Here is a 12277-nt window from a genome sequence, read left to right as displayed (position 1 = left end):
AGGGCATCTGCAATGGGCAACATAGACCTCATCTACTAGCCATGTTTTTAATCCAATTAGATCTGCCTTGGGAAAGACTGGCACAAACTCCAGAATGTTGGACAAGTCAAATCAGTTTGAAAATACTGAGTATGCTCACAAAACTACACTATTAAAAGGCCCCAAAATGGCAGCATTGCAGAAAATACAATGACTTTTTCTGTGTTTGAAATCAAATCTGATGAATATCAATATCACAAATATAACAAAATGATTGCAACATAGGAACATCTCATGATGAATATAAAAAGGGCATTAGTTCATTCCGGGAAAATTGAAAAGATGGTCATCCTTTAGATTTACTGTTATTCCCCAACATTATCGACATTAAAGGAAGATATTCTTTCCAGTGATACTCTAATGGTGGTTCTTTGGTGAAATGGTTATTAGCAAGATACACAGGCATTTTATGCACATGCAGTTATTCAAACTCATCACTAGTGCAACAAGGATTTCAATGGCCATGCGGTTTGCAGAAAGCAACCTTTGTATCCATTTTTAAATATGAATGTGATCACAAAATGTTACCATTTTGTATAATTTGTTACAATTATAACTGCTTTAGAAAGCCAATAAATATGTTTTCAGTCAGATGTTGAGTTATTACTACAAAATTCTTGTTTCTTCAATATAACCTCTCAAACCCATGACCTCTGCCACCCAGGTGGTCAAGGGCAGATGGATGAGAACACCATCACCTCCAAGTTTCTTCCTCCGAGACACGTGCCATCCTGACTTAGAAATATATCACCGTTCCTTCATTGTCATTGGGCTCAAATCCTGGAACTCCCTCCCTAACAGAAATGTGGGGTCATGGCGGTTCAATGTGGCAGCTCAGTACTACCTCTGAAGTGCAACTAGCGGTTGGCAATGAATGCCGGCATCACTGGTGATATCCATATCCAGAGATTTTTTAAAAAGCATAATCTCCCTGTTAAGACATTTTCATTTGCACATAATTCTATACTCTCAACAGAAACAGTCATACTTGTTTTTGCAAAGCACAAAATGTGCTAACAAAGCTATTTTGGACAATGCACTAATTACATGGTACAGATATACAAAATCAGTAAACCAGAAAAGCAGCATTTAATGCAAATGTGAAAATGTTTTCAAATTTATTTACAGCATATATATGTTTTAAATAATCACATTTTAGTCATCCATTTGTTGCAGTCATTCAACACTAGCTGAGTGGTAGGACATTCAAAATTACTAGTGCAGAAACAATGCAACATATTTTAGGCTCACAACTGCCAATAGTGGCTACTTGATAAACAGGGAAACAGGATATATCCTGAGATTGAAACACAATGAAAAATATAGTGCAAAGCTTTATATTCTAAAAACCCTGTCAAAACTAAGCAATGTATTAAACAGACATCATTGCACATTGAGACACCTAGTAACAGTCCTCATATTAGACATTAAAAGACATCAGGAAGGTGACTGTTCCATCATTATCTTCATCCTGTTTGAAATATTTACAGCTAACTTAGAGTTTGTAACTTTACTATTGTGTCATTTATATATATATATGTATAATGTGTATATATCTAGCAAAGTTACCTGAGACACTTTTTGTAAAAGCTCATCACCCATTTAAGATACACAACAGCCATCATTCTAATAACTAACCAAGCTTCTATTTCGGTATTCATTTTAGCTACTTTGATTAATAGTCCTACAAAAAGCTAAATCTTACTTAAATAAAAAACATTAGTGAAAAATGTGACCGCTTCAAAATCTAGCAGACTAAATAAAGAGCCAAATTCTACACTGAATTAAATAGAAATGATTTCTTTTTCTTTTACTGCAAAGAGTTATGCAATAGATTTTGGGGACTAATTAAGCCTGAACTGAAACCTCAAAATCCTCATTCATGTGATTATGAACAAAATGCAGCAAAGACAGAATTAGATAACAGTGTGCATATAACACGTATACAACATGTATACATTTTTTGAACTTTAACCCACCACCAAGGTTGCTTTAATAACTTTAGTACAAAATAAATGACTTACTGGAAATAAAAAGCAATTTAAAAATCATGCTATGGAAGATTACTTATGCACAATGAGGCATTGCACTCATTGTTGCTTAGCCCTATATAACTGGATGACATTTCATTGGTATGGCTGTACATCAAGTTAAAAATAGGCTAGTCAAATTAAAATTCAAAACAAATTAACAATGGAGGGAAGAACTAAAATTAAATAGCTAAATGGTGGATGCTCTGCTATTGACATTCAGTTTGAGGCTGAACAATGTTAGTAGAAAAAATGAAAAATTATCTTTACAAAAAGACAGCAAAAATGCTTAAATAACTGAAGTGCATAAGTAATGCATTGCAAACAAAGGCAAAGCAATTAAGCAGTGCAAAACAAGCTGCATGTTTTCACATCAGTATGTAGATAAGTGTCATGCAAGTTAACACATCAGACCTCAATGCCACTACAACTTCAAAAGTAGTAGAATCCAGGTAGTGTTAGCTTAAATTGTTCTCAAGGTACAAAATTAAACCCAAAAAAAGACAAACAGGGTATCCAGTACTGCATTTTCAAATTAACTAATCACTTTGTGCAACCAAAGAATATTGTAGCTATGCACAGTTTTACCATACAATGCACAAAAATGCTGAGGTATATCGAGCCAAGGTCCCGCAGGGAAACATTTCAACACAAGACAGGAAGGTAGGTAGAGGATTTCAGCAGGTTTTAAAAAGTGGAGGGATGTCCAAGCAGTTTTTCTTGTATATGCATATTAACGGCACACAGGCAGGTACAAAGTGAAGGAAGGCCTTGATGAATAGTCATTTATGTTTTAGTAGCATCTCCATTGCATCTTGTTACAATCATGTCTTGGTAGGCGTGGCATTCAACTGAGGTATACTACTGATTTTACCATGCTTTCTTTGGAAAGGGATTTCTACTGGAAGGTGCAGGTAATTAATATGCAGATAGGTTAATGGAAGGGTCATTAAAGGTCTATAAGCTGATCCACAAGCAGTAAAGACCTAGCTAGGCCAGGAAGACTGTTCTCTGAACTCCCACTGCGGTTCTTTGAATGACCACCTAGAAAAGTAAAAAATATAATTTACTAGGTTATTTTTATGCATCACACAACTGGATTTTGTGAACTACTTTATATTATTCCTAATTGCACTCACACTGCCAGAGTCGGAATCATTAGCTGTTGACAGATTTTAAAAAAAAGATTGAGATGAAAAGTGCTGAAAAGGGCAAAAAGAATACAAGTGATATCGAGGTGGAATGAAGAGGGGAAGAAGAATGGTACAACCCAGACTTAAAGTGGCAAGAATGGGAGAGAATGCCACAGCTCATCGAATTTACACCAGTGTCTTGGTAATTATTCATAATACAACCAGCCTGAAATGAGACACAATGCTGTTAGTCAATCCCAGACATCCTTTGAATAATATGGAAAATTGTTATCTTCTGTAGTGGTTGAACCTCACATCAGTGAAGAATCATCACAATAAGCAAAACATTTTCTAGGCTACTTACCAATTACAACCAACTGATTTTTTTTTGGATTTTATTTTTGTACACTTTTCCATATTACCTGGAAATTGATTTGTGTCCTGGATTCATCATAAGCACCATTTATAAAATCAAATCATCTGCCATCTCCCCTTACCAGTCTGATTAGAAGATACAGCAGGGGTAAAAGTGTCAGCGCTGTCAGCTGAAGCAGCAGGAAGGATTCTGGGATTTGAAACAGAGTCATCCCCAGTACAGCTACCTGAGGCGCAACAGGAATAGCAGAGGAAAGAACATGATGACTCAGAAAAGGTTGCAAGACAGAAAAGTGAGAAAATATACAACAAAACCTACTCTGTAGAACATGCAATACAAGAGTTTCCTTAAAAAAATTAGTGTTTTGCAGAAATTGACAAGAGTTATAAAGTCAGCTTAAAAAATTAGAATCATATCTGGCTATCTAGACCTTCTTTCTGGGGAGGTAGTCCAAAGTATGTATAATTACCAAATTTTATTTTCATGCTCAGGAAATTTCTCTCAAGTTTGTGGAAACAAAGTACATTTGAAATTTAGCACTAAAACAAAAAGCTTCCATTAAAAAAAAACAAATATTTGCCATTGAAAACCACCAGGTTAATTCATTTTCAAATATAATTTCAAGAATGCAAACAATAATTAATATACCAATCCATTCATGATGGAAGAAATTCAATACCCTGTCATACAAAATAAAATCTAGTATTAAGGCACATCATATGGGCCCCACGTCTGTAGAAAAATAAATGCAGCTGCCCTGATGGCTCAGTGAGTTTATTTGGTGATCAGCTGACCTATACAGACAGAAGATCCTTGGGGTCCATCTCCGTCCGTGCTGGCATTAACTGATCTACTAATGGTAGGGGTGCTGCAATTGGTCTTGATGCCCTGGGCTGGGTAGGGAAAAAAACTGCCCATGTTTCCTGTTCTTGATTAGGCGGAATGATTTCTACTAGAAACATACACCTACGTAACAGGATTTCGCTCATAAGTGAGAGCCATCAGTCAAATAGCCTACCAACAAGAACCATCAAGGTTGATGTATGGATAATGGTTACTTGGGTGAATGTCACACAAAGAATTCTACTCGAGCAAGGTCTTTATACAAGGGAAAGATAAAAAAATTCAAGTATTTAAACAGAACTTTGAAAATAAAGTATATTTTAGGTATCTCAATGTCAAAGTTTTCCTGATATTTTGCAATTCTAACTACAACTAAAACCCACAGGCAACCAACTATTTTGCATACAATTATACTAAAAACAATATGTGTTGCACATATTTGGTGCATCCTGTGGGGCATGGATTACTATAAGCTTTTGAATAACTTTGAACCGCACTTTCCATTTTAGTGAATCCCTGACCATTTTTTGAATTAGATCTGAAGAAACAAGGCAAAGGTTCTCCTTACCGTTTCCAAAACAAATCAACAGGTCAACTGTTTGACAGCATTAAAAAAAATTAAACAAAAACTTATTTCACCTTCAGAATGATAGACAAAGGCACCCCTGCATTGTGGCTGTGTTTACCTGTTATCACAATAGGGCCCATGTGCCAACTACTTCACCCACTCTAAGTTTCGCATTAAAAAAAGGTTCAATTTTGGCCCAAGCCTCTACTTTAAAGATTTTTTTCCTTAAAAATTCTTTATCTTGACATTATATCTTACCAACAACCTTATAAATCATGTTTGTCCCCAACCAATGTATACTGTGGTTACTGAAGTGTTACACAAAGATCCTGAGATACTACGGCTATTGGAACCCTTTTCCAAAATGATAGCGTTCACACTACGAGAGACTGAGTGTATCTGCACAAGTATTCAAAGCATTAGATTTTTAAAAAATCTAGCCAGGATCAGGATGAAGTTATGGTGGTTTTAATTACAAATTTAATTTTTTATTAATGAAATAAACTACAACCAGTTCTTTTCCTGTGTATTGCAACACATAAAACATATCATAAATATATCTTATCGGCTCAGTAATCACACTCATCTTTCAAGTCCTACACCTCAGATTACACATGGGAAGAGGAGCTCTTAATGTATACTTTTCAAAGTATATAAAAATTGCTAAAGCATAGTTCAAAATTGAATTTGGGTTAATTATGGGAAAACTGTTCCCTCCCGCCTCATTAGAATAATCGTCAAGAGACCAAAACGCTAAACCTCATTATTTATTCATCCTTACCTGGGAAGTCAGATAGCGGTACATGTATAAAAGGATCAGAAATAGCAGCCGAAGAGCTAGAGTCTAGAACTGAAGCTTCCATAGATACTTTAGCTTCTTATGAAGAGTAAAAGAGAACAGTAGGGAGAAAGAAAACAGTATGAGAAAGGAGTGGAGAGAATATGTAGGCAAGCTGCATATTAGTGACTAAATTAAAAATATAAACTGAGTTACAAAGAGACTTTGTATGCATCAATTTAAAAACTTTTACTGTGGACTCCCTTAATTTTTTCTACCAAAATGGTTCGCTTGCATTGAATACTTAAAATTCATGATAATATTGCATGTTATATTAACTGATGGTTTGTCAGGTAAATATTATTTGTGATCAATATTGATAACAAAATGATAAAGGAATTTACAGCTGCTGCTGGTAGATTATACAAATCCTAATACAAACCTGCTCCAGATGCAAAAGGTGATGCCCCAAATACATCAGTTTGGGGTGGAGTCATGCTGGAGTGAAATGCTGGAACTAAATTTTCAGTCGGCAGTTTTTTCAGTTCTGCAGTTTTATCTGTCGGAATAGTTTTGAAGGAAAGGGTTAATTAATGTGAATCACCTTCAGTTCATATTTAAAAAGAAAAAGAGGGTGACGAGTTATTTCAATGAGTTAAATAACAACATCTTTAAGCAACCATTGGCCATACCCCATTTTTGCTGCACTGCTGACCCGATTGAGCTTCATCTTACTGGAGCATATGGAGGGTTACTTCAGCAGCTTGGAGTTTGCGAGATCAACAAGATCAACTCCAACAACTTACTGATAGCTTCTCCAAGTCAGGAGTGGCAATGCACTTTCAGGGACACTTCCCAATGAAGGCAGGCCTAATAGACAAACTGCAAAACTTTAAAATCAGGAAACCAATCCTGTTTCAGCACCAAGAATAATCCCATCATACCATGAAGTGCCAGTATTTCAAGTTTCTTTCAAACTTTTTACATCTCTAAGGAAAAGGCAAGAAAACTCAACAGCTTTTGTCCACAGCCAGTGTGGAAAAGTTATGGAATCAATGAAGCTTGCAACATGCAATCTCATAGGTAGTGCCTACATACATCCAAATAGAGTACTCTTCTTGCAACTCGCCCCATTAATGTCCTATGTTTAGCCCCAGTGGTATGCAGAGGGCAAGGAACAGTTGACACATGGAACAACTTATGAAAAATGAACGGAACACAACTCAAAAATGCACAAAACACTCACCAATTCGAAGCTCAGCAAACTCTTTATCTAGAAGTTCTTCCACTGTTAGTTTGGAGAAATTGTCATCTCCAAAAGGATTCCATACAGAGAGATCTGGTGGATTGTAAATATTTTGCTCTGAAGCTTTGGGTGATCCTGCAGGACTTGTAGAGGCTGACCTAGATTAGAATTGGCCAGAAATAAAACATTTGGAAATGCAGACATTTACAGTTCATGAATAAATGATTAATTTATAATGTATATCTCATAAACAGAGATAAGTCCCATAATGGAGAACTCATTCGCCAGAAGTTGAAAAGTGGTTGCAGAGGCCAAGTCCAGAAAGTCAACAGAGCCATAGCTATCACCCAGCAATCTCTCTCATTACTAAAAGTATCTTCTATATAAATCTAGAAAAATATTCTATTTGCATAATTTACTTCACTATCAGCAATATATCTAGACAAATCTTATTCTGCAGGAAACAAGATAGCTCATCTTCATTAATAGCCAATACTTAATACTTGAGACAAAATTCCAGATTTTTGAAACTTAAGAGCTAAGGAAAGTCTTGTATGAATTTTTTTCTTCCAAATACTGCTTTGCAGAAAAGTAAAATAATAGATTTTGGAGAGTGGTGGCAATTTGTAGTATGTCAACTTTGTCAACAATGGAGATTCTAGCGTCTATTATTTAACTTTGCAAAATGTAATATGTGGTGGTAGGGTGGGTGATTTTTAACAGAAAAGGAAAGCTTATAGAGATCTTCGCAAGTTAAGGTGCAACCTAAATCAGTACAGGTGTTGTGTTGAACTCACTTTGATTTATAAAGGTTCGCCTCTGCAGCAGCTGCTGCCAGTTGTTGAGAGGAATGACTGGCAGGGACTCCAAACACACTACTGAACGGGACATCACTGACGATTCTCCTGTGGCCTGCTCGCTGTACCTTTGGTGAAGATGGTGGTGTTAGCGACAACAGCTTGGCTGTCTGTTGGGATTGGGGCTGAACTTGTTGAGCTTGAACTTTTTGCTGCATATGTGCCTGCAACTGTACAGAAATCATTATATTTTATGCGCATTCATTTTCACTGACTCAATTTATTTGTGTACAAGGTAAAAATGAATTGAAGGAAACCCAAATGCTGAAGTGCCTCACAATGCATTTAGGGAAGATGGTCAATTATGTTTGGGTTATGCCACTAGCTGAATCTTAAATCTAGTTTGAGGGAATCACATCTCCCTCAAACCCCAAAAGAAAACTGCTCTCTCTAAACAAATCTGTTATTTAAAAACCATGTTTGGACAGCTTTACAAAGCAATCAATGCCAAAATCTCACTAAACAAATGATGGCAAAAACAACCAATAGTACAAGTAGCACTGAGAAATGCACTTGAAGCACCAAAAAATGTCATTTATGGGAGAGAGATCTGCTCCAATGAGCTATCTCCTTCCTGACATTTAGAGGATTTCACTTTGAGAATCTTTGGCGTGGTTCATTCAATATGGTGTCATCATCAACTGTCTAAAGACATCTTTCAGAACATAAAAACTTGGAAATTAGAATTGGTTGGAAGTTTTTAAAATGTTTTAGTATTTTATTAAAAAACTAGAACTAAGTTATATTTTCAGCCATTGGTACAAAAAAGTTTTGTACTCACACTATTACATGTATAGATTAACGGACCAGAGAAAAGGATTGCAGCAAGATGGCATAGGGGGAAAACTACACAAGGCAGAAGAAACAGAATTTCACAATATGAGATAGCACAAATGGCACAAAAATGGAGTGTCTTAAAATTCTTCCCTGTGGACTACACAAGTTTGGTTACTTCTGTGGAAAACCACTAGGGTTCGACTGATGCAGCATCCTATTCCAAAATCTTCATCTATTAATTTAGTGTGGCAAGTTCAAAACAATCACCTGCAGATAAAAGCTGCTCTTGAATGTTAGAGATGTGCAGCTAAAGCACCAATGTTTAGGCCAGGGATCAGGCAACCTTTTTACCTTAAGAGCATTTTAAAAATAATTTACCCAAAATAAAATCTATTGGGAACCACAAAACAAGAAAAAAAAAATCAGCATTTCTAAACTAATACTTGACAAATTGCCAAGTGAGTCTGGCAGACTGCATAATTTGCATACATAAATAAAATATATGCATCAAATTTGTACTATCAATAGAAAAAAATCAAAATAGACCCAACTTCTCTGAATTCTAGCATTTAAAAAAAAATTCACTATAATTTTGTCAGTAAAGTCATCTTTTAAACAACATTCAACTTAAGATGCATAGGATTAAGACTTTTTTTGGCTATTGATTCCCATGATTTAAAAAAATGCTTCAAATTGCAGTTGTAACATGTTACTCTCAGAGCAACACAGCACAGATTTAAATAATACAAAATGTTGCTCTAAAATTACCGTGACAAACTTTGGATTATGAGCAAGTAATTTAAGGAAGGATTTAACTTCTAAAACAATGGATAAAATTCAAATGATCTGAATAGCATTTAATCTCACCACAATTGGCTTTAAGTGGTTTGTGACAACTTTTTGTATTATGTGAATATTCACTAATCTTACATTAATGTTCAAGAGCATTAAAATGCTTAGATGTACAACCTAGCTTTGAACCTAGAGATGATCTACATTTTGTGGATTAAGTCATAAAATGAGGACAAATAACCAGAATCCTACAGCACAGAGACAACCCTTCAGCCCATCACTGTGCAGCTGCCAAATTATTAGAACTCAGATTTTAAAGATGTGCATCATTATGAAAGTAAGGCTGGAGCATGTTGATAAATGCAAGTCTTTTTCAGGCCCTATTCAACACTTACTTCTCCCTCACGTGTATTGTGGCTTTTACACAAATGCCAGTTTACAGAATTTGCAGCGAGAAAAACTGAGAAGAAGAAGAACATTACAGTTGTACAGAAACTTTTCACATGTGTTTGGACTACAGAATTCTTCAGCTAAAGAGATTGCAGATTTCACAATTTCAGTGGTACAGAGGGATTTGGATGTCCTGGTACAGGAATCACAATGTTAGTATGCAGCTACAGCAAGTGATTGGGAAGGCAAATGGAACGTTGGCATTTATTGCAAGGGGAATGGAATATAAAAGTGGGGAAATTTTACTGCAGCTGCACAGGACTTTGGTGAGACCATTTTTAAAAATTCATTCATGGCATGTGGGCATCGCTGGCTAGGCCTTGTTCAGTGGGCATTTAAGAGTCAACCACATGCTCTGGAGTCATCTGTAGGCCAGACCAGATAAGGATTGGAGATTTCCTTCCCTAAAGGACATTAGTGAACCAGATGGGTTTTTACGACAATCGGCAATGGTTCCATGGTTGTTATCAGACTCTGAATTCCAGATTTTTATTGAATTCAAATTTCACCATCTGCCATGTGGGATTCAAACCTGGGTCCTCAGAGCATTACCCTGGGTCTTTGGAGCACTAGTCAATGACAGTACCATTGCGCCACCGCCTCCCCTTATCGGGAATGTTGTGTACAGTTTTGGTGTCCTTATTTGAAAAAAATAAGATATAATTGTGTTAGAAACAGATCAGAGAAGGTTCACTCGACTCATTCCTGGGATGAGGGGCTTATCTTTTGAAGAAAGGTTGAACAGTTTGGGCCTATACCCATTGGAGTTTATAAAATCCTGAGGGGATCTGATTGAATAGTGGAGCAGGCTCGAAGGGCTGAATGACCTCCTCCTGCTCCTAAGTCCTATTTTCCTATATTCCTAACTGCCAAGACCAGCAGGGGAAAAAGTCACTTTATGGACAGTATGGACTTACAAATTTGGATCCATTTCAGTGAATTTTAACAGGACATTCTAAAATTTCATTTTTAATACAGGGTCTTAACTTCCGACTAGGGTCGGAAAGTGCTGGCCTGCAGAAATAAATGCACATTTACCTGGTCTTGAAAATTGTGTTGCCAATTCTGTTCGCCGGAGCTGCTTGGGGCCTGCATCGAAAGAATCCTCGCAGGCCCCAGGGAAGTTTAGATCCAGCATATTCAAGGAGGCCACGCTCCCTTTTTTTTAAAACAGCACTTGCTGTTGTAAAGTAGCTAAGTTTAAAGGGTCAGGGAAATTGACAGGCCAGGGAGAAGGTAAGTGTCTAAGGTAAGCGAATAGGATTTGGGGGTTAGGGGTGTCTGGAGGTCAGAGGGTCTGAGGTCTGGGGGAGGATGTCCGGAGGTTGGGGTGTTTGAGGCTGGGGGCCCAGAGGTCAGGTGGGGGGAGGTAGCGTCTGGATGTCAGGGCGGAGAGGTGGGGGCTTTAAGAGGTCAGAGGGTTCGAGGTCTGGGTGCGGGGTTGGGGTCCAGGAGGGGGGAAAGAGATGGGCTTGTTGGAAGGGGGGTGGGTGGAGGTGGTGTCTGAAGGTCTGGGGAAGGTGGGGGGCGCTTTCAGAGGTCAGGGGGTTTGAGGTCCGGGCTGGGAGTGTGGGAGGTGGGATTGTCAGAGGTCGGGGGCGGGGGTGTGGGGGAGTCCCATGGGGTTGGTTGGATCTTTACAACAGTTAACCAGAAATTAGAAGAGGTTTTAATTCTTCTAACTTTTTCTGGGTAACTGCTGGTATAACCCCGGCAGAATCAAAGTTTGCGATTTAAATTGCATTTTCGGATGGTTCCCAGCGCAGTGCAATTGTCCAGAGGGAGTTGGCACTTCTGGGCAATTGCCATGCATGCCCTTGCCTGGGAACTTGCCAGAGGGATTCCCTAGCGCATCTTTGCGGTACCCCCCCAAATCCGACGCTGGGGAACGTGAAAGTTACAGGCCATTATATCATATCCATTCTCAGATTTTGCAGTTCATGATTTAATTTTGTTTAAAATAGACAACTAGAAACCTCTAACTGTAGAATTTTAGCAGGGGAAGGGAGATGGAAAATGGAAGGGAGGAAAAGAACAACTTGGGCATCAAGACACAGCAACAAAAAAATCCATCAGGTAATGGACAAATACATCGTCTGTAGTACAAAGGGCACTTCGGAATTGCACTAAATTCTACTGAACACCATGCCAAAATTGTGCTGTTACAATGCAAGAGTAGTGAAAATATGATTAAAGGTAATGGCCAGATACGAATGCTTTTTAATTAAGTACAGAAATAGTAATACAATGAACAGTTGCTGGTAATGAAAACTGCTCGAGGGTGTAATGCATGACTTGAAATTAAATGAGATAGCATGTTGGAACACATGCCAGTGGGAAGAAAACAACTATCCCCCAATGTGTTTAGTTTAGAATGTCAATTGTAAA

At 37.5% G+C, this 12277-nt stretch overlaps 1 protein-coding gene across 2 annotated transcripts in view; it reads right to left on the bottom strand.

The window, feature by feature from the left end:
• Positions 1–1109: 1109 nt before the first annotated feature.
• Positions 1110–12277, bottom strand: part of LOC144668555 (AP2-associated protein kinase 1-like) — a 106238-nt gene continuing 95070 nt past the window's right edge. Inside the window, exons 13-17 of one of the 2 annotated variants that reach the window (XM_078530699.1) lie at positions 7811–8040; positions 7014–7171; positions 6210–6326; positions 5771–5866; positions 1110–3113 (exon numbers count right to left, since the gene is read on the bottom strand). In XM_078530699.1, coding sequence (XP_078386825.1) covers positions 3019–3113; positions 5771–5866; positions 6210–6326; positions 7014–7171; positions 7811–8040 — 696 coding nt within the window. In that variant the 3' untranslated portion in view covers positions 1110–3018. The remainder of the gene's footprint in view (positions 3114–5770; positions 5867–6209; positions 6327–7013; positions 7172–7810; positions 8041–12277) is intronic. The other variant, XM_078530700.1, reaches the window with a different exon arrangement.

This window comes from Cetorhinus maximus, chromosome 27 (genome assembly GCF_964194155.1).
Source record: "Cetorhinus maximus chromosome 27, sCetMax3.hap1.1, whole genome shotgun sequence".
Lineage (NCBI taxonomy): Eukaryota > Metazoa > Chordata > Chondrichthyes > Lamniformes > Cetorhinidae > Cetorhinus > Cetorhinus maximus.
The sequence above is the reverse complement of the archived record's forward strand: the minus strand, read 5'-3'. Positions and strand labels throughout refer to the sequence as shown.